At 47.6% G+C, this 19,867-nt stretch overlaps 2 protein-coding genes across 3 annotated transcripts in view; one reads left to right on the top strand and one right to left on the bottom strand.

Moving 5' to 3' along the window:
- LOC135391325 (uncharacterized) overlaps positions 1-19,867 on the top strand; it is a 686,593-nt gene that overhangs the window by 475,830 nt on the left and 190,896 nt on the right. The window lies entirely within an intron of this gene.
- Positions 1-19,867, bottom strand: part of LOC135390475 (transcription factor RFX4-like) — a 59,490-nt gene that overhangs the window by 8,842 nt on the left and 30,781 nt on the right. Inside the window, exons 10-13 of the mRNA XM_064620181.1 lie at positions 11,047-11,147; positions 9,007-9,216; positions 6,084-6,178; positions 5,811-5,928 (exon numbers count right to left, since the gene is read on the bottom strand). Coding sequence (XP_064476251.1) covers positions 5,811-5,928; positions 6,084-6,178; positions 9,007-9,216; positions 11,047-11,147 — 524 coding nt within the window. The remainder of the gene's footprint in view (positions 1-5,810; positions 5,929-6,083; positions 6,179-9,006; positions 9,217-11,046; positions 11,148-19,867) is intronic.

Raw genomic sequence — 19,867 nt, 5'->3', positions numbered from 1 at the left:
AACACAAAAACGACGAGCGAGAGAGAAAAAAAGTACAAAACACTGAACCAGTCATATTGCCTGGCTGGCACGAAAAGTAGAGCATACAATAGAAAAACATAATAGTACATTATAAAAAGAATACAAACATCAAACGGAAAGTTGGCCACGGAAATTATCGTAGTCAACGAGCTCAGCTAAGTCAGAGGGAAGATCGTTCCAGTTAATTGCGGTTCGACAAAAAAATGATTTCGCAAAGATGTCTGTTCGACATTGAAAACGATTTACTTTGCATCGATGGTCGAAACGTGGGAATATAACTGTAGAGCGGGTAAGCGGAGAAATGTTAGGTGGGATACTGTGGACGAATCTGTGAAAAAGTGATAACCTTGCGACGGTTCGGCGACTGTCCAGGCTAGGGAGCTCAAGTAGCTGTTTAATTGCCGTTACCGAGGAACTTCGCGAGTAGTCGCTGACAATAAAACGAGCTGCTCTGTTCTGGACAGCCTCTAAAGCATGCAGAGCACATGTACAGCTGAGGGGGATCCCAGATAGCTGAACCATACTCCAATTTCGATCTAACTAGAGAAACGTATGCTAATTTTCGGATACCCTGTGGGGCCGACTTAAGGTGACGTCTAATGTACCCCAGGGAGCGATTAGCATTCTTAATTATTGATTCGATGTGTTTGTTCCAAGATAAATCCTGGGAAAGATGAATACCGAGATATTTGTAAGAGTCGACCCTGACAAGAACGTAACTGTCAAGTGAATAAGGAAATGAAAACATTTGGTTAGGACTGTGACGAAGAAAAGATATGAGGTTACATTTATCAAGATTAAGAGGCATGTCCCAAGTCAGGCACCAGGAGTGAATTAGAGAGATGTCATATTGTAATGCAATCTGGTCGGCAGGTGATGAGATTTTCCTATAGATTACACAGTCATCGGCGAAAAGACGTATAGTGGAGGAAATGTTCTTAGGGAGATCATTGATGAAGATTAGAAAAAGGGGACCAAGTACCGAGCCCTGAGGGATACCAGACGTCACAGCAAAGGAGGAAGAAGGACAGTCGTTGCACATTACAAATGAGGAACGGTTAGTGAGAAACTCTCTGATCCAGTTGTAAGACTTAGAGTCAATATGTGTCGCACGGAGCTTTTCGAGAAGGTAATGGTGAGGTACCTTGTCGAACGCTTTGCGAAAATCTAAAAAAATGGCGTCAGTTTGTGAGCGGGTATCCGCATTCATGAAGAGGTCATGAAGAAAGCATGCAAGCTGTGTCTCGCAAGATCGTTGTCTGCGGAAGCCATGTTGTAGCGGGTAAAAAAAGTTGCTCTCCTCCAAAAATTGCACAACGTGAGAGTAAATAATGTGCTCCAATAATTTACAACAGACGCTGGTCAGCGAGATCGGCCCGTAGTTACCGGCAACTAGGCTGTCGCCTGACTTAAAGACTGGAACAATCTTTCCTACTTTCCAATCATTCGGCAGCACAGACTCCTGTATGGATTGGGAGAATATGTAGGAAAGGAAGACACTCGAAATTTCTTTTGTTATGCGTAGAACTTTAGTATTGACGTCATCAGGCCCTGAGCTTGTGGATGGCTTCAAAGATTCAATTAATTTACAAATGCCCCGGGCACTGATGCTGCATAGTTCTGCACAAAAATGAAGGGGAGCATACTCGCAACGGTCTTCGTGACTAGTAGCGAAAACCGATGCAAAATGTGTTGCGAATAAGGAAGCGGCCATGTTAGAAGATACCGGGTTCCCGCTGGAGTCAGCTATACGGATTATGTTATCTTTTCTGGGGGATATCTCCTGCCAGAACCTTCTTGGGTTATTAATTAGCAGAGAGGGTAAGTCACGACTGAAGTACTTGTTCTTAGCTTTCTTCAGCGCAGATTTATAAGAATTAGCGCACAAATTGTACTCCGTCCAAGAATTAGAACAGTTAGAGCTCTTAGCCTTCCTAAATAGTCGCTTTTTCTTATTACGCAGTGCCCTGACTTCGTTATTAAACCATGCCGATTTTGGATGGCGTCTTATACGTATTATAGGAACATGTAATTTTGTAAGGCGGTTGAGGGTGTCACGGAAAAGGCACCAGTTATCGTTAACGGACCTCTCATAGAAGCCCAAAACAAAATCATCATGGAACATACGTAGACCATCGTTAATCGCGTCGAAGTTTGCGCGTTCATAATCTCTGATTAATTTCGTTGAAGTGCCCCTATGACGGGTAGGAGTGCTCCATTTTAACAAGAAATGTATGACCTTGTGGTCACTCAACCCATCAAAAACAGAAAGCGATGACACGTCATCAGGATGCGAAGCAAAAACTAAATCAAGTACAGCATCCGAAGAAGATGTAATTCGCGTAGCAACAGACACAAGTTGCTCTAAGTTGAAAGTTAGAGACAGGTCAACCAATGCGGCACCATTAGCAGATGAGCGAGCTCTCACACTGGTCCAATCTACATGAGGGTAATTGAAATCACCGAGCAGAATTAAGTGATGACATGAAAACTTGCTGACAATATACGATAAGGAATCGTGTAGGGACTGTACAAATGAGTCAGGGGTACCAGGTGGTCTGTAGCACACTCCAATAAGAAGATTAGGATACACTTGTGACAAGGACACCCATACAGATTCGATTTCAACGCTAACTTCAATATGGGTGGGCGACAGTGTTTTTTTTACTGCAATTAGTACACCACCTCCTCTCCTTCCTTCTCTATCACATCTGAATATATGGTAATCGGCAAAACATGGGGTAAGCTCATCATTACAGACATCAGACGATAACCACGTCTCAGTTAAAACAACAATGTCCGAGGAGCAGTCATACAATAGGCTACACAGGGCATCAAGTTTGGGTATTACGCTTCTAATGTTCGTATAGAGCACAGAGAGCGATGGCACTGTTTCAGTGATGACAACGGGTGAAACAACATGAACATTATTTAGCTACGATGGAGTTTCTTTAACACAAGATTCTTCCTGACTATAATAGTAGCTCTTGGATCCGATGACTAGCTTGTCGTACCTCAGTTTGAATGGAACAGCCTGGCTTTTGCCAAACTCGACCAGTTTCAAACTACAAAGCGTTCAATCGTCCCATGTTTCATTGCCCCACCTACTATACTGGGAATCCTTGTTTACAGTATTGACATGTCTTGGCGGTTAACTGACGTAGTAGACCTGCTCCTGTACGGAGCAGATGAATAACACAGCTGCTGTTTATAGGTTTAAGCAGCGAAAAACGCTAAGCGAAACACAACTCGACTGACTGCTTCGGCTGACAGAAAGAAGCGCGATTTCTTACTGCAAAGGCGCGTCTCATGCGCGTGTAAAGTTAAAGGCGTGCGAGGGTGGTGGTGGTGCTAATGAAAGAGCTCGCCGCTGTCCGCCTCACAGAGTGGGTAACGTGACGACTAACGCTCTTGGGGATGTGCGTCCTGGGCCGACTTCTAAGGGAACTGTGCCGACGTATGTCTGAGAGCGTCCGAGGAAAACCCAGGAAAACCCAGACAACAGACGAACCCGGTCTCGACGTGACATGGCCAGCACGCTATCATCAGCTGAGCCACGCGAGCTGGTCACTTGCGAGGGGCCGTGCCTAGTGCCAATATTCTTGTCATATTCGTGCGCGAGCACTTTCTTAGCTTCATCCACTCTCTCAATCTCCCATCAGCTATCACTCGTCCCCCAATGTCTTTTACTACTCTGTGAAAGCGTGACGACCAACACGTGTGAAATGAGTCGTGCTCTCCTTAGAAAGAAGTCGTTATTTGAAACAATTTTCGTTCTTAATGTAAACTATGCATATGCTCGTTTGCATGCATATTAACTGAAAAGACAGTCTGTCTTTGCGTCTTCCTTCGATACGAATGATCGATGGGCTGTGTCTTGAGGACGCATTTCTTGCAGGGGACAGTGCTCTTGCCTCGGCAACTTATCGGTGCCCTCCACTTGTGAAAAACTAAACTTGATGTTTTGCGATTAGCCTGTACCTTCTTCGTGACGCCCTATTTTTTCGCTTAGGACCTCACCTCATTGTAACACGCATTGGGAAAAGGCACACAACGTAAGCCTGTGATGGTTCTTTGATGTTATTTGACAAGTCAAGTGCTATGTACAGCCCACGTACTTGGTAACCTCAATGTCAATATCTTTTTCTTCTGTTTTGCTCCACCGTTTATTTCTCCGTTTTTCTCTGCCCTCCTTTTCTTTTTCTGTTTTTCTCATGCTTTTTTCATGCGCAGTGGGAGTGTCTTCGGGCCTTGCCGATAGTGCCGGCACTGATGAAACACGAAAACGGACTTGCGGAGATGGCAAGTTTTCGGGTGCCAAATAATTGGGGATACGGTTGAAGAACCTTGAAATTACGATTGAGACAGCATGTTTTGGCCACGCCCACCCCATTACCATCCAATGTATGTGTGTGTGTCTGTGTTGGCCACGGACCTTTTAATTAACGAAAAAAAAAGTTACTTTTCCTTGGCAAAATTTTGAGTTCAATTACGCTAATTAGCCTAATTAAATGAGCTACCCTCGTGCAAACCTTTGAGTGGCAAAAACCTTCAGGAGTGTCGTACAACAAGTCTCAAATTTTTACCACGCGTAGTTTTTTTGAAATTGAAATTTAATGACACTTTCTCACCAGACATCCTGAAACTATATAGAGGTCTGCGCGAGTGCGGGTGTACCCGCACATCCGCGCGGATATCCATTAAATCTTGGATTTGCTGGTGATCTTGGATGTGACGTCACTCGGGTCTCGGGTAACGTGCGGGTCCGCTGCGGGTCGTGTGGAAGGCGTGCTATTATCGCGTTCATGCTTTTTCGAGAAATATGCGCGCAAAAGACCGGACTTCCAGTGCGTTTTGTGATAAGTTGATGACCGTTCTTTCAACAATTCTGTATCACGCATTTAATGTACCAAATATCAAGTGCGATTAAACGTCAACAAACGGCCTTGTGTTTTTCTTCTTTGCGCTGCAGTACTCTAACTTGTACAACTCGGCTGCACGCCCCTGCAGTGTGGGTCTGCGAATGTACGCAGCGTGTATTATGTGCGAATATAATACAAACTCCGCGGGTGCGGGAGCGGGTGCGTGCATTTCCGCGAAAACTCGTGCCAATGCGGATTGGGAGACCGTGTCTGCGGGTGCGGTGCGGGTGCGGTGCGGCTGCGGGTCGAGAATATACGTACCCGCGCAGACCTCTAATCATAAGCACTGCGCTCACATCATTTTAAGGACCCCTTACAGTTCCATGGAAACTATTAGGAGAAAAGCTTAAGACATGCCAATCTCTTTTCAGCTACATGTCTTACGTTGCAATAAGGTGCCAGAGCCACAACACAGCACTGGTTGCGTTCGTTTATTGGACTCGAGCAATTCGAGAGCCGAGAGAGTCGACTCTTGGTAGGCGAAAATGCCGCATTGCGGCTCTCGTGACGTCGTCCACGTGAAGTAACTCCCGTTCGAAAATTGACGTACAGATCCCGACAAAAGTTTACGGAACACCAGGGCGACGTATTTATTGATCTCAGCGACACCCTAGCGGCGAACGGGAGTGGACACACTTACTAAGAGGTGCGTCGAGTACCGGTCACCTGTTTGTAAGTCTATCTGCTCCTGTTTGCAGCAACCGTGTCGCTCAGATGACTATATACACCACTCCAGTGTTCCGTGAACTTTTATCGGGACCTGTACAATAACTCTCATACGTCTCGACTCTGAGTCGCGGGTCGCGCTAGTTTACCTAGTTTAATAAACGAACACCCCCGCAGTAGTTCTGAGAAGTATCAGCTCACCGAATGTCGCAGCACCGTGCACTGTCATGTCCCGAATTACTCTCGATCCAAAAGCCGACCACGTGAGCAGGAACTGACGAGCAAGGCGTCGAGCCGGCAGCGATTTCTCCATGCAAGGCTGTAAGTGAAAGTGCATCACCGTAACTCCCAGAGTCAACTCGCAAAAACTGTCTACATTTATCTAATCTCGTAAGCCAGCATAACTTCTGCATTTAATAGGCCTTCACGTTTATTTGCAACGAGAGAACAGCACAGTAAAGAACGCGCACTTACTATGGCGACAGTCTTGTTAACAAGGGCCTCCATCCACTCCATGTAGCCCTCTATTGGCGTCTCGTCTTCCAGGTAGCTTTCGAACTCTTTGGCCACTGCGTCAAGTAATGAGAATGTTGTTGCCTCGAAGGGGCTGTGGTATTTTGACATCACGTATGTGATTTGAGAGCAAGGTCTGTGGTCGTATTGTACTTCGCACCGGAGTAACGAGTGAAGAACGGAATTATTACGCAAAAGGGAAGACGTATTATTCTGCTCGATGTTGCTAACGTGGAGCGGACCCTGGGCCAACGTCATCTAGACAAAGAAAGCCTTCTTGAGGCCTCCTCTGAATATTTCACAACGCGGACACATACGTCGGGACGCCGTCTGCTTCAGCAGTCGTCGCAGACGATTTCAAACACTGGTTTTCTCTCTCTACCTGTGACTGCCCACGCGGTTGATGGCGACTTGTCCTCATACTTGCAGCCGGCGAAAGCACTTTCATAATTGGTGGACTCCTAATGATTACGTCACGTCGATCGGGCCTCGTTTACTCTAAGTGGCGTCACCTGGGCACACTGCATGAAGCGGGCCATGTTTTCCCGGCCGGGATTTTCATCTCGTGTGTGTGTGTGCGGGGGCACCTCTGCTGCTTTTGTGGCGTTATTGCAGACTTGTACGTAACGCGTTACAAGTAACTGCGTTACCTGTAATCAATTACTTTTTGGGTAATTTTTCAAGTAATCAATTACATTTTCGAACAAGCAATTTTTGAGGTAATTCGATTACAATTTTGAGTAATCAATTACCGAATCATCAATTACTTTTGAAGTTGAGTTTGTCTCAAAATAACAATGCTCTGTGACAAATTTCCTGTGCCTTTATTGGGCTGTTCTACTGTAGTAAGCGGAATAAATATTATTGCTAGTTCTCACGCGAGAGTTTTTCGCGCTATTTCAGTTGTCCCGATCACTTGGGAGTTGGGACATTTCTTTTTTCTTTCTTCTCGAAGCACGGAGGGGCGGAAATTTTTGCATGAATTGAAAGTAACGGTCTCAGAAACGCGTTACTTTTACACTCGTTACTCAATTACATTTTCAGTCGAGTGATTTGTAATGGTATCCAATTACTTTTGCTCGAAGAGTAACGGTAACGGTAATCAAATACCTTTTTTGGAGTAACGGGCACACAAGTCTTCGTTTTTGGCCTTTCAGTTCGGTATTTGAGGGTGTAATATTTTTGAGGAGTGTTAGGGGGTGCAGAGGCGCTGGGAAAATACCTGAAACGGCGTACGGCTAGCGTCAAAGTATACTTGAACACTGCTCCAGCCTGCGAAGCGGGAACAGAGCCACCTTGGGAGCACCTAGCAGACTACAACGCCTTCATAAAGAGGGTAACCCCTCTTAACTGTACGTCGGTGACCAAAACAACCTCCGCCGTTATTTCCACTAAGCATCACCAGGGTTCGCAGGCCGGAATGGCTTTCAAGCTAACTCTGCTTCGAGCTCTACGTGTATAGGTCTACGGAAGACATGTGTTCGAAATACACGACACGATCGCGAGCACGTGTTATGTTGGCATACTGGCTGCCGCTGTTCTTGCGTATTGAAGATCGGATTGGACGCGGCAAGCGACGGTATTTTTGTAGATGTTTCGACAGGGTTTTCGTGACAAATAGTAGCGATAAGTAAAATAATTTCGGTTGCATAGTGATTGTTGAAACTCGAGCTTTCGTCTGAGAACAGTTTTTTTTTGTTTTTTTTCTTGCATTTTAGTGCCCCTTTAACACACCTGCAAACATTTTCAGCCATTGAACATCGATTCCGCACCAATTACTCATGGAGGAAGGAAACACAAGGAGCGGCTCTTCATGCCAGACTAGCGTAGCCACCCTGTAGCGGTCGCTCGAGTTAAAATCGCCATTGCTTCCTGTCCACCACGTGATTCCCTCCAAGGTTTCGGTCTTGCAAGGCTTTGTTTCTCGCGCTGCTCTCCGTATGACTTTGCTTTATTTTATTGTGAAACTGTGAGCACCATCGTAGAAACGACGTATGGTAATGTGTTCCTGTCCCGGCTGCGGCTCTCGTTGAACTGAAAGCAGCTCTTTCACGGGAACGCGTTTTGTCCGTAAGTACACGGTAAGTTGTTTTAGTCGCCCGTGTGTGTTCGAGTCATCTTGAATTGTTCATTTGGGACCTCAAACTGTGCCGAAGATTGATTTCATACCTTCTGTTGTTGTACAAATCTGATTAATGGTATTTTGAGAACGGCATTCTTTACCAGTCAAGGAACGTAGATACGTTGGAAGTAACCGTTGCCACACGTGATGTTTCCGGTCCCGCGTACTCCTTTTGCGTTCTGCACACTGTGAGTGGTATTCTAATAGAACAGTAAAGATTCGAACACACAGAAATAAAGTGCAAGCACACGCACATCGTAGTACTACCGTCTGAACTGGGACACAACTCCAGCTCACGTCGTCTGCTCTGCTGGCGCCATGCTGTCTGGAGGGTCACGTGGGCGGTCATGTGGTAGACAGGAGCATCCCAGAATGCAACGCAAAGCCGGCTACGCTCGTCCCGATAGAAAACTGTCGGAGGAGCGGCTCCTTGTGTTTCCTTCCTCCATGCAATTACTAGATGATTTCGTCATTCTCCCCAACATGAGCTCGAACGTCGACATCGAGTTCACCAACGAAGGTTTTTGAATCGGGAGGAGTTTTGTTGTTGTTGTTTTGTTTTTTAAAGGTTTGAAGCGGAATAGCTGGTAGTTCACGGTGTCGCAATGGAGAGCCTGAGATTTTTAGCTTTCTCACCTAGATGCGCTTCATGGTACAACCGGAGGAAACATAAACAGTGAAATTGAGCGAAGACTGGCGTGACCTGACCCGAAACACCACACGATGGCATTTCTCAGTGGAACATATCGTGTGTCAACCCACATCTATAAATGAATCCGACGGAGGGGCCTCGCTGCGGTGATTCTTGGCTGCCAAAGATGGTCTCCTGGCAGAGGGCGCCCAGGTCCAACTGTCTCCAGTCGCGCAGCATTTGGCCAGCTGTGTTACCGCTACTCGCTACTGTGCGCCACGCTTGAGACAGGTGGCTTAGCGACATCTGGCGACGGAGGTTCTGGGCAAATCTTCGACCCACTGAAATAAGAGACACATTGAAGCACGATTATATGAGGCGTGTCTTGAAACAACGCACCGTGCGGATTCCCAGCCCGAGCGAAACTCAAAGGCGATAGCTCGACCATTGCGTGTCTAAACGCTGCTCCTAGTTCCTATTCGTCAGTCTCAATAACGAGATTACGAAAAACACCGATGGGTGTTGTTTGCATCAAATCAAATCATGTATTGTCAGTTGTGGCAGGGGAAGTTGTCAAAAAAGCGGCGATATATAGCCGCTTACATGTACATCTGCTTCAAGTAACTTGTGTCTACGTGGAGGGAATGAATACCTCAATCGTACTAGACAAAAATAGAGCGAGACGAAAAATAATATTTCACTGTGAATGACGAGGGGTCCGATATGTATATTCAAAAGCCTAGGGCTAGTTCTCACTTGGCGACGCCCGACGCGGCGTCGTGAGCGGGCGGCGGAAGTAGACGCGCATTTCCGGAGTCGGGAGAGGAGAGACGATGAGCCAAAAAACTGCCATGCCGCCCTTCTTTCACGACGTCGGCGAGAGCCGCCGGGAACGACAGCTGGCGACCAATCAGATGACACAGAGAGGCCACGTCTCCCGATTTTTGGTCTACTTTGGACGACGGAACGCCGCTGTGCTGGAAACATGAAAATCGTGCGCGCTGACGGGGCGGCGGAAATGCGCCTCTAGTTCCGCCTCTACTTCCGTTCACGACGCCGCGTCGTGCGTCGCCAAGTGAGAACTGGCCCTTACTACCACAAAATAATGGGTCTGCAAAATTCGCTTCTACAACAAATTCGTAAAATTCGGATTCTACTAACACCACTGAGAAACAATGCCTGACCGCTCGAAGGACGTGACGTCACACTCAAGAGTCCGCCAATCACGACTGTGCTTTTCGCAGCCGCAGGTATGGAGACGAGCCGCCATGAGCCGCTTAGAGATCCACTGGTAGCCGCAGAACGCCTGTGTTTGAAATCGTCTGCCCCCGACTGGCTGACCTCCTACCTTTACATGTTTACGTGCGAAGGAGTGAGAGGGGGGCATTAAGCAGCTAGGTGGCGTAGCTTCTACCGTGACAGGAAGTGTTTCAGTTTTGAGAACTTTGAGGCGGAGGATTGCTTTTTATCTGATTAACCGTTTGAGCTTTCACGAGAAGTAACAATTGAATAGACCTCTACCTGTTTGTAAACAAATGACGTCATAATGTTCGACAGCGCCACGAGTTTGGTAGATTTGAACTACGTTCAATGCTAGTGGCGAAGAAGGTCGCGCCCGAAAGCCACGGTCTTGAGGGGATTACAATGGTCTCTGAAACAGGTCGCACTTTTCTTTCAATAGGAGGCAGCGAACAATTGCCCATTCGTGGAACCCAGCTCTCCCCTTCCGATCTGTTTTGGTTTCGGTGTGTCTACCAACGTCATGATGACGTTTCTCGGATAGAGGTTTATTGTAGCAGCTCGACCTTTATAAACTTGCTCCGCCAGTTTCGTTTCCTCCTTTTGTGACGAATTCGATCTTTCCACATTATTTTTTACTTCTCGCCAACATCAACATCATCCTTCGCTATCGTTCTCTAACAACGCGTCAGATTTGCTTGGTTTTTCCATCCTGTGGGAGAGTGTGTTTTCGAGGAAGTGCAATTTTGTCTGGACTACGATTTTTCTTTTCTTTTCTATGTGGACACTTCTCGTATGAAGGTCTAACGAGAGCGGTGAGCCATTCGAGCAAGAACTTCTTGAGGCTCCGGCCTCCCACGTCCAGCTGCAACGATTGGCGCAGTCAGTCTGTCGTGGAAGTCGAAGCGTATAGTGTCAAGAGTAACACTTACTTTCGAATTTGACAGCTCTAAGGTTATCAGGAAATCCGGCGGTGGCTGACCGCAGCCATTTTTCCAGCTCTTCGGAGAACGTGCTGATCACCTTGAGAACGCTGCAAAACACGTTAGTTAACAAACGACCAAATGAAACAACTTCGTTTGTGATCCCCCGTTACATGTTGCAAACCACAATCTGGTAAGAAAAGAGAAAAGAACGCAAAGTAATTAAAGGGATAGCTCGCTTCCTGAGCTAATTGGGAACAAATGCATGTGGCAGGAGTAGTGAACTCTAAGATATGTCGTTCGAAATCGTTGTATTTCAGCTATCTTTTGCCGCGAGAGGTTGTAGCGTGGGCAGATCTACACACAGGGGGGAGAAACGGCGAATTCGTGTGGTCACCTTGTGTCAACACAACCTAGCGCTCGGAAATTTCTAGTATGGACTGTGCCGCTCGTGCTGGATCACGTGACCGTTGCTACACGAACATGAGTGCAAGGAATCTAGCGGTTTTAGTCACTTGGATCATGCTATAGGGGCATCGCGGTCGGATATCTTGAGGTTTCTGTCGTGTTATGTGGTGTCGCTAAGCTGAGCGACAGGATAACAACATGTTCTGGAGCGGAGGAAAGAAGCTTTATTTCGCCGCTGCACCCTCCAAGTAGCAACCCCCGATACACATGTCAAGGTCAGGCACGTTACAAACGATATCAAGCAGACAGAGGGGAATGCAACAAGATTCAACAACTGATATGTGATAACACAACACTACATCCCTCCGCAGACAAAGCGAGATAATATATTCAAAAACACTACAAACCAATCAACCCAGCAATATTCAAGATGGCTATAATCACAGTTTGTTAGTACATAGCAAATACATTTTAGAGGAACGTGGAACAAGCTTACCACTAATTCGCACAACACTCCACACATCGTTACACTGAACAAATTTCAAGCCAGAAACGAACTCCGTTGGTGGATGTTCTACCAACTCATTGATTCGCTGAAAACACTTAATCACCCCAAACCGTATCGTGCAGGTCGGTACACTCGCCTTCCGTAGCGCGTAACAGTTACGGGAGTTCCCTCCCGGCGCCCTGGGCTGGTTGACCACTCCTGGTGCTGGGGTTCCCTTTCACCGTCCACATGATCCTTGCCCACTTCAGTTTCTAGCAAGGATGCCGTACCATGGTTACCTGTAGTGTTTCAAGATTGCTGTTGATCACGCTGCCGTGGAGGCTCTTCTTATTGGTCACTAGAGAAGAGGTCGACCAGACTTCTTCGGTTCGTTTGCAAGTCCCCACCACTCGTGCGAACAACATGTGACCTGAAAGCACCACACTTCTCCATGACGGTTCCCTTTTTCCTCGCACCTTTGATCCAAACGCTACCACCAGGCTGTAGGTTTCGCAGATTTCTTGCTGTGTGTCTTCTGTTGAAATCTCTTGCCTGTTTTCGACGGTAACCTTTGTCAGCGCTGCGAAGCTTTCTGAAGTCGACTCTGCGCGGCAGTAGTCGTCGTGGATGCACCGGAACCCTTGTGCGCAATCTTCGTCCCATCAGGATTTCGGCTGGGCTTTTCCCGAGAGGACTTGGCGTATCTCTGTAAGCGAGCAACGCCAGATACGGATCTTCTGCCTTTTGCAACATACCTTTAACGGTCTGAACCATTCGTTTGGCTTCGCCATTCGCTTGCGGATAACGTGGGCTCGACGTCCGATGGGCGAAGCCATAGCGTCCAGCGAAATCAGCAAACTCCTGACTTGCGAATTGAGGCCCGTTATCTGTTATCAAAACTTCCGGAATACCGTGGCGAGCAAAAATGCTTTTCATGTGTTCTTTGACGCAAGTTGTCGTCGTCCTTTCCAGAAGTGCTATCTCTGGGAAACGAGATAGGTAGTCCACGATCAGTAGATACACTCGGCTCTTCAAGTCAAACAAATCAGCACCTAGCTTCTGCCACGGAAGCTGAGGTGTGGTAGCGACGATAAGCGGTTCAGAGTTTTGATGCCGAAATTCAGCACACTTCCGCCGCACTTTGTTATCATCGCGGAAAGCTGGTTACTGATTCGCGGCCACCACACACCCTCTCGTGTCTTAACTCTTGACCGCACGATACCTAGATGACCGTCGTAAAGAAAGGTGCTGTCACACTGGACCGACACGACACCGACACTGACACGGCGCCGACGCCCATGGAAGACAGACGTTGTCACCATACATTGTATTGCCAAGCACACCTGTCACACTGCGCCGACGGACAGCGGCAGAAGCAAGTCGACAAAATGTCGTTTCAGTTTGACAGATTTCGATAACAAAATCGGCAGGCAGACACAGTCTGACGACATGTCAACAGCAGTTTGATCGTTGCTCAAAATTGCGATGAACGACATACGACATCCACAGCGCGAAAAGATAATATTTTTTTAAAAATCCATGTTGTGGGTGTTGCGATTATTATTTAAACAATCAGCGCCTCTGACGGAGGTGTGTTCGCTTCGTCTTTTGGAAAGCTTTCGCTGCGCGCGTCGTGTTGCCCCTCAGCTATGGAGTTCACAACGGAAGATGAGAAAACGTTGATATCTACAATGGAGACAAAGCATGAGATTCTCATAGCATCCCATGCTTTTTCGTCGCACGAGCCACTTCCTACTCCACAATGATCGTGGCTTTTTACTGGTTTCATCGTCGTCGTCCGAGTTGAGCGCAAGATAAAACGCCACGGCGCACATCCCCATACGCTTCTGCTGTGCAGGACGCCATCTTCGAACAGAGTGGTGGCAGCAGTAGCGATGTTGCTGTCGTTCAGTGTGACAGGCATGTTTGTCAGCGGCGGGTACCGACAGCGTCCAGCCGTGACGGCCGGCAGAGAGACAGACGCGTCGCCCGTCTTTGGTCTGTGCAGTGTGACAGGTGCAAGGATACCGTGTCTTTCGATGTCGGCATACAAATTTTGTCGGCTGTCGGTCCAGTGTGACAGCACCTTGAAGTCTCTCGTGCAAGTTCTTCGGGTATCACAAGACAGGTTCCTCGAAGAAGTAGACCATTGCAACATGTAATCAAAGACCGGTCTTGCCAGTATGGCATTACTTCGAGTGGACCAGAGTACTTCTGCGGCCAACCTCTTTCACAGAACAGCTTCAGGAGCCTGCAAGTGCTATCGGATTCTTGAGCCTTCCGGACTCTTTCTAACTGAATATTTGACGATAAGCCGCTGAGCGTCGCGAGTGCAAAGGCTTCGACCTGAGCTGCATCCACGCCGTACTTCCGGTTCTTGGACTCCTTAATTGGCGCCTTAGACAGCGTGTCCGGGGTAACCATCTTTTTACCCGGAACGTACACAATGTTAAATTTGAAGCACATCAAACGCATTCTGAAGCGTTGTATCCGCGGCGGTAAAACGTCCAACGGTAACTTCCCCAGTAGAGTTACCAGCGGCTGATGGTCAGTCTCAAACGTGACGGTAAGTCCACACAGATATTCTCGAAACCTTTCTGCTGCCCACGTTAAAGCTAAAGCCTCCTTTTTGATCTGAGCATAGCGTTGCTCAGTTTCTGTTGACGACCGGGAAGCAAAGGCCACTGGTCGAGTTTCCCCATTCGGTCGCACTTGCATCACAACGGTGCCGATACCGTACGAAGAACAGACTGCAGACAATATGGTAGGTTACGTCGTATTATATTTACCAGTACACTGTGCAGAAGCGATCGAGTCCTTGATATAATCGAAGGCTGTCTGTTGGGACGGACCCCAAGTTCATTCGGTACCTTTGCGCAACAGTACTCGGAGTGGTGTCGTCTTGTCTGCTAAGCGAGGCAAAAATCTGCTCATGTAAGTCACCATTCCCAAAAGTCGCCTTAGACCAGAAACGTCTGTTGGTGGCGGAAGGTGCTTGATGGCACTAACTTTATCCGCGTCAGGACCTGTCCAGTTTTCGTTGATGCGGTATCCAAGGAAAGTGATTTCCTTCGTCCTGAACATGCACTTTGCTGCATTTAATGTGACTCCGGCAGATCGCAGCTTCTCCAAGACTTTGTGCAAGTTGAAATCGTGTTCAGCTTCATTCTCTCCGTACACCAGGACATCGTCCATCATGTTTACCACACCTGGTAGCCCGTTCAAAATTTCATATGTTTTCCTCTGGAAATACTCGGAAGCCGACGTGATGCCGAAAGGCATTTTTCTAAAGCAGTATCTACCATACGGGGTGATAAACGTTGTGAATTCTTGGCCTTCTGGCGATAGCTGAATCTGAGAAAAGCCAGAGTTCGCATCAAGCTTCGAGAAGACCCTTGCATTTTGAAGATGCCCCAGAGTTTCTTCCACGGTGGGTAGTACATAGCGCTCTCTCAAAACTGCTTGATTTAATTTCGTCAAATCGACCCAAATTCTGACACCACCTGAAGGTTTCACTACTTTTCCGGCGCACCAGGGGGTAGGCCCTTCTACAGCTCTTATAACTCCGTGCTTTTCCATATTCTCAAGCTCATCTTTCACGGCTTTCCGAAGCGGAATGGGAATTCTTCTAGCAGTGTACGAGGCGTATGGCGTCGAATTTTCTTGAAGTTTGATGCTGTATTTGCCTTGAAGCGTTCCCAATCCAGGAAACAACTTGGGAAATTGATGTTGATGGGACTTCAACTTTTTTCGAGTACGAAGTCAGTGGCTCCACGAGCTTTACAATGCCTAGCGACTCGAGGGCTGGTAGACCCAACAGTGCAGTGTGAAGCACATATACCACTTCACGGGACACTTTGTTCCTTCATTGTATGTTCGTCGTGAATTTGCCTATCACCCGTAATGGCTGTCCAGAGGGACCTTTCAACACTTCGTTAGCTGGCTCCAGCGTGGTAGGGTTGCACGGGAAAGACATCGGGACAGCGGTTACTTCAGCACCAGAGTCAATTTTCATTATTACACTAATTCCGTTGATAGCAACATTGGTGTACTTGCAAGACATCCTCTTATCTGACAGGGTCCCCAAAACGTAAGTTTCGCTCTCTTTGGAAACTGTTGAAAATCTGAACTTACTGCTGCTCGATGTTTTGTTCTTCCAAACCCTTGCGAAGTGTACAGCCTTCTTGCAATTATGGCACTTAACCGTTCTCGCTGGACACGCCGCACGGAAGTGTTGCCCCCGCCCGCACCAAGCACAAACTGAATCGCTATCGGGAATAGAAGTCTTGTTTCGGTGCCCGCTCCTGTGATTCGGAGCCCTGGACTGAGCCCTTTTTCCTCGACCCAGACTGTCTACGTTAGGATTGTTCACTGGATCAGCATATTCAAGGTTTAAGTCTTTTGTTTGGAGCTCCTTCTGTTGCTTGTGAATACTCTCCCTGACGCGAGCCTTTGCAAGTGCAGAAGCAGAGGTGAGTGTAGGGTCCATTTGCAAACTCTCTGACAGTGCAGAGTCTTTGAGGCCTAGGATGAATCTGTCGCGAATCATGCGGTCTTTCATTTCGGAAAATTTGCATCTCTCCGCTAGCGTGTGCAACGCAGTAATATACTGGTCGACGGTCTCCCCGGGTTCTTGGCAGCGTCGGTGGAAGCGGGCGCGCTCATAGACTACGTTGTCTACCTGTATAAAATGCTCATCAAACTTTTTCTTGACGACGTCGTAGTTTTTAGCTTTTTCTTCAGAAGTGGTGAACGTGCTAAACACTTTTCTTGCCTCCCTGCCCATTGTGTACAAGAGGGTTCGGACTTGTGCTTCGCTGCTGCGATCACTGAGGCCTGGTGCGTAGCGATAGTCGTCAAATTCCTGTATCCTCGCCTCCCACTCTGTTGTGCAGTCGAAGTTGAACGGTTCTGGCTGCCGTACAGCGAATGGTGCAGAGACAAAGACTGTCTTCCCTGTCGGACTGCATAGTGAATGCAAAAACAATGCTACACTTTTGACACTATGTGGTGTCGCTAAGGTGAGCAACAGGATAACAACAAGTTCTGGAGCGGAGGAAAGAAGCTTTATTTCGCCGCTGCACCTTTTAAGTAGCAACCCACGATACACATGTCAAGGTCAGGCAAGTGACAAACGATATCAACAGAGGGGAATGCAACAAGATTCAACAACTGATATGTGATAACACAACACTACAGTTTCGTCGTCTGCTAACCCACGTGAACCTCGACGTGCGAGCCAATGCGGGCCCTCGCCATCCTTGCAGTGCGCATGTGATGACACCGGGCTACCCGCACCGAGTTGGACTACCCGCTGCACGGCTATACCGAGGCCGGGCGAAAAAGAACTAACTGGCAAATTCCTGGCGCTCGGTAGGCGCCAGGCAAACATTCGAGATTGCTGCGCTTTGACCAAGCGAACATGGCGGCTCGTGATCTGGCAAAAAAAGTTGCCACAAAATGACCACCCGAATTTGCCAGTAGAGAGCCTCTTATCCGCTCGCGTGACTTGCATGAGGTTCCCTCTGAGGCAGTCACGTGCCAGCGATGACAGCCAACAGGAGGACGTGAGATGTGAACGCTCTCGTACGTCTCAGTGCTATCACATGACTCCGCGCATTCGTCTCTGTGGGCGGAAATTTCAAATTGCATGGATTCCAGTAGCCTTAGGATGCCGATACTAAATTATACTACACAACATCACGCGAAGTACGTAATGCAAAAACCTTGGTGAAGTCCAAAACGCACTACCCTTTCCAACAAACATATGAGATATGATCCGTCAAAAACGAACTATCCCTTTGAAAGGGTACCATGATAACCTATCAAGGTCACAATATTCGCAATCTTTGACAGACATGATGACGATACCACTTGGATTTCAGACAATGAAACACAGAAAGCCCACAACCCGAATCTGGAAGAAGGATGGCGAAGCGTATCAGCCTATAGGAAAACACGGAATTGCGTACGTGTATCTCTCGGTCATGGGTGCATGGAAGTTTCATGCACCTATCGCAAAACGTATAAGCAGCACAGCATTTAAAGAAAACTATGAACATATCCACGGAACCGACTATTGATATTATGAAGTACACTGATACGCGTAGCTTTTCCCACAGGCAAAAGGGCACTGTATTGTAAGGGCACTATGCTGTCAAACAGTGATATACTTCATTTTCGTCTGGGAAGGTTCAGCGCAAAAACAGACAGTCCACAAAAAAAGTGTCGCTATTGGTCACCGGTAAAGGAATATTCCTTCTATCTCGTACAGGGAATTGCGCTGTTATTATTGACAGGCATTAAGCACTTTGCTCCCCAAAGTAGCACAACGTACTGTACGACTGCACTGTAGAAATGTACGACTGTCGTAGAAGCATCAACTGTCTCCCAAAGCATTCCGTAACATTAGAGTCACCAAATAGGGAGCAGAGTAGCGACACTGAGCCACGCCGGCGAGCGAGCCCGCCATCTTGGGTCCGGCGCGGTCCCATTGCTTGGCGTCGCCTAGCAATGGGACACCAATCTCCCCCTTCTCCGCAGGAGAACAGCGCGCAGTCGAGCCCGCTCGCAACCGAGGAAACCGGTTTTGGATGGAGGGGACTCAACAAGAACGGCGCGTCCTTGGAAGGAGAAACCACGTGACACGATTGGCCCAATCGCGGACACCGAACGGCGGCTCCGGCGCGGAAAGGAAATGCGATACTCTGTACCAGGTCCCCCAAACTCACCTCGGAAAAGCGTGCAACGAAGAAGGCCGCCACTAGATACCCCACTGTTGCCGTTCCGAATCACTTCAGCGCGCTAAGTTTAGCGGCAAAATGTTTTTGTTGTTTCTGCGAATGAATCTAGTCTTTATATGTCCAAATAAAACACGTATAACAACTTTCTCTGTCGTGTTTCACTTTTTGGTCCCGTTTTTAAACGTGTTGAGCGATCGGAAGGATCTAGTGCACGGCTGCGTGCATCACATAGCGTACGTGTCGTACCAGGCGCCGCAGGCGCTGCAGTCGTCCATTTCTCCTTCGGTGACTTGGCCTGGCTTGGATTGTGCTTCAACTGGATCTTTAGCGCGCTACAATCCACGCAAGCCAACGCCTGGTAACAATGGGGTATCTAAGGGCGGCCTCCGGCATTGCACGCATCGGGATAGGAACAAATACATGGGAAAATGGCGACCTTGTTGGACCTGCTCTGTACCCTATTTAGTGACTCTACGTTACACATAGTTGCTATACGCCTCGTGCAGAGCGCTTCTCGCGCCACCCTGCGTTAAGCACGGAAAGTTTTCCGGGGCTGCATCTGTAGCGCGCAGCGTCCAGCGTGTTGATCTTGTGTGGTTGCTGCATGTCGTATGGCGCCAAAGAAGTCGAAAAAGAATTGTTGTATGGTGAAATGTGCATTCACTGCCTGAAACGAAATTTTATTCGTTTCCTGAGAAGCCTCGTGAAAAGGAGGGAAGTGGATCGCTGCAGTTAAACGTACAGTAAACGCTGCACTGAAACGTGTTCGCTTTGAGTCATGTTATCCACTGTCGGGAAGCTAAGCGAACTTTGTTCATTGTTTCTTTTAGCAACGGTAGCTCGTCGTGTAATGCCCACCAATAACACTGTCATATGTAATCACCATTTTGCGGACGGTGCTAAGTCAAATGATCCAATATGATCTTCATGTTCCGTCTATTTTTCTTTCCGTTTACAAGGGAAGTCCGCTCCTTCAAGCTCCTTGCAAAAGCCAATAATTAAGAAGAACCATTCCCATTCTACACTCACTAAGAACAAAACACCGTGTGGCTGAGGTCTCACAAATTGACACGACCTGTCTTACATTCCCAACATAAGCATGCTCTTCATTTGATGTACCATCAGGGTTGCGTGATTTATATCATCTTGATTGTAAACGCGATTTTAATCACTAGTGCTAATCATGATTTAA

This window comes from Ornithodoros turicata, chromosome 4, assembly GCF_037126465.1.
Source record: "Ornithodoros turicata isolate Travis chromosome 4, ASM3712646v1, whole genome shotgun sequence".
Taxonomy (NCBI): domain Eukaryota; kingdom Metazoa; phylum Arthropoda; class Arachnida; order Ixodida; family Argasidae; genus Ornithodoros; species Ornithodoros turicata.
Note: the sequence above shows the minus strand (reverse complement) of the source record. Positions and strands in the feature narration are given on the sequence as shown.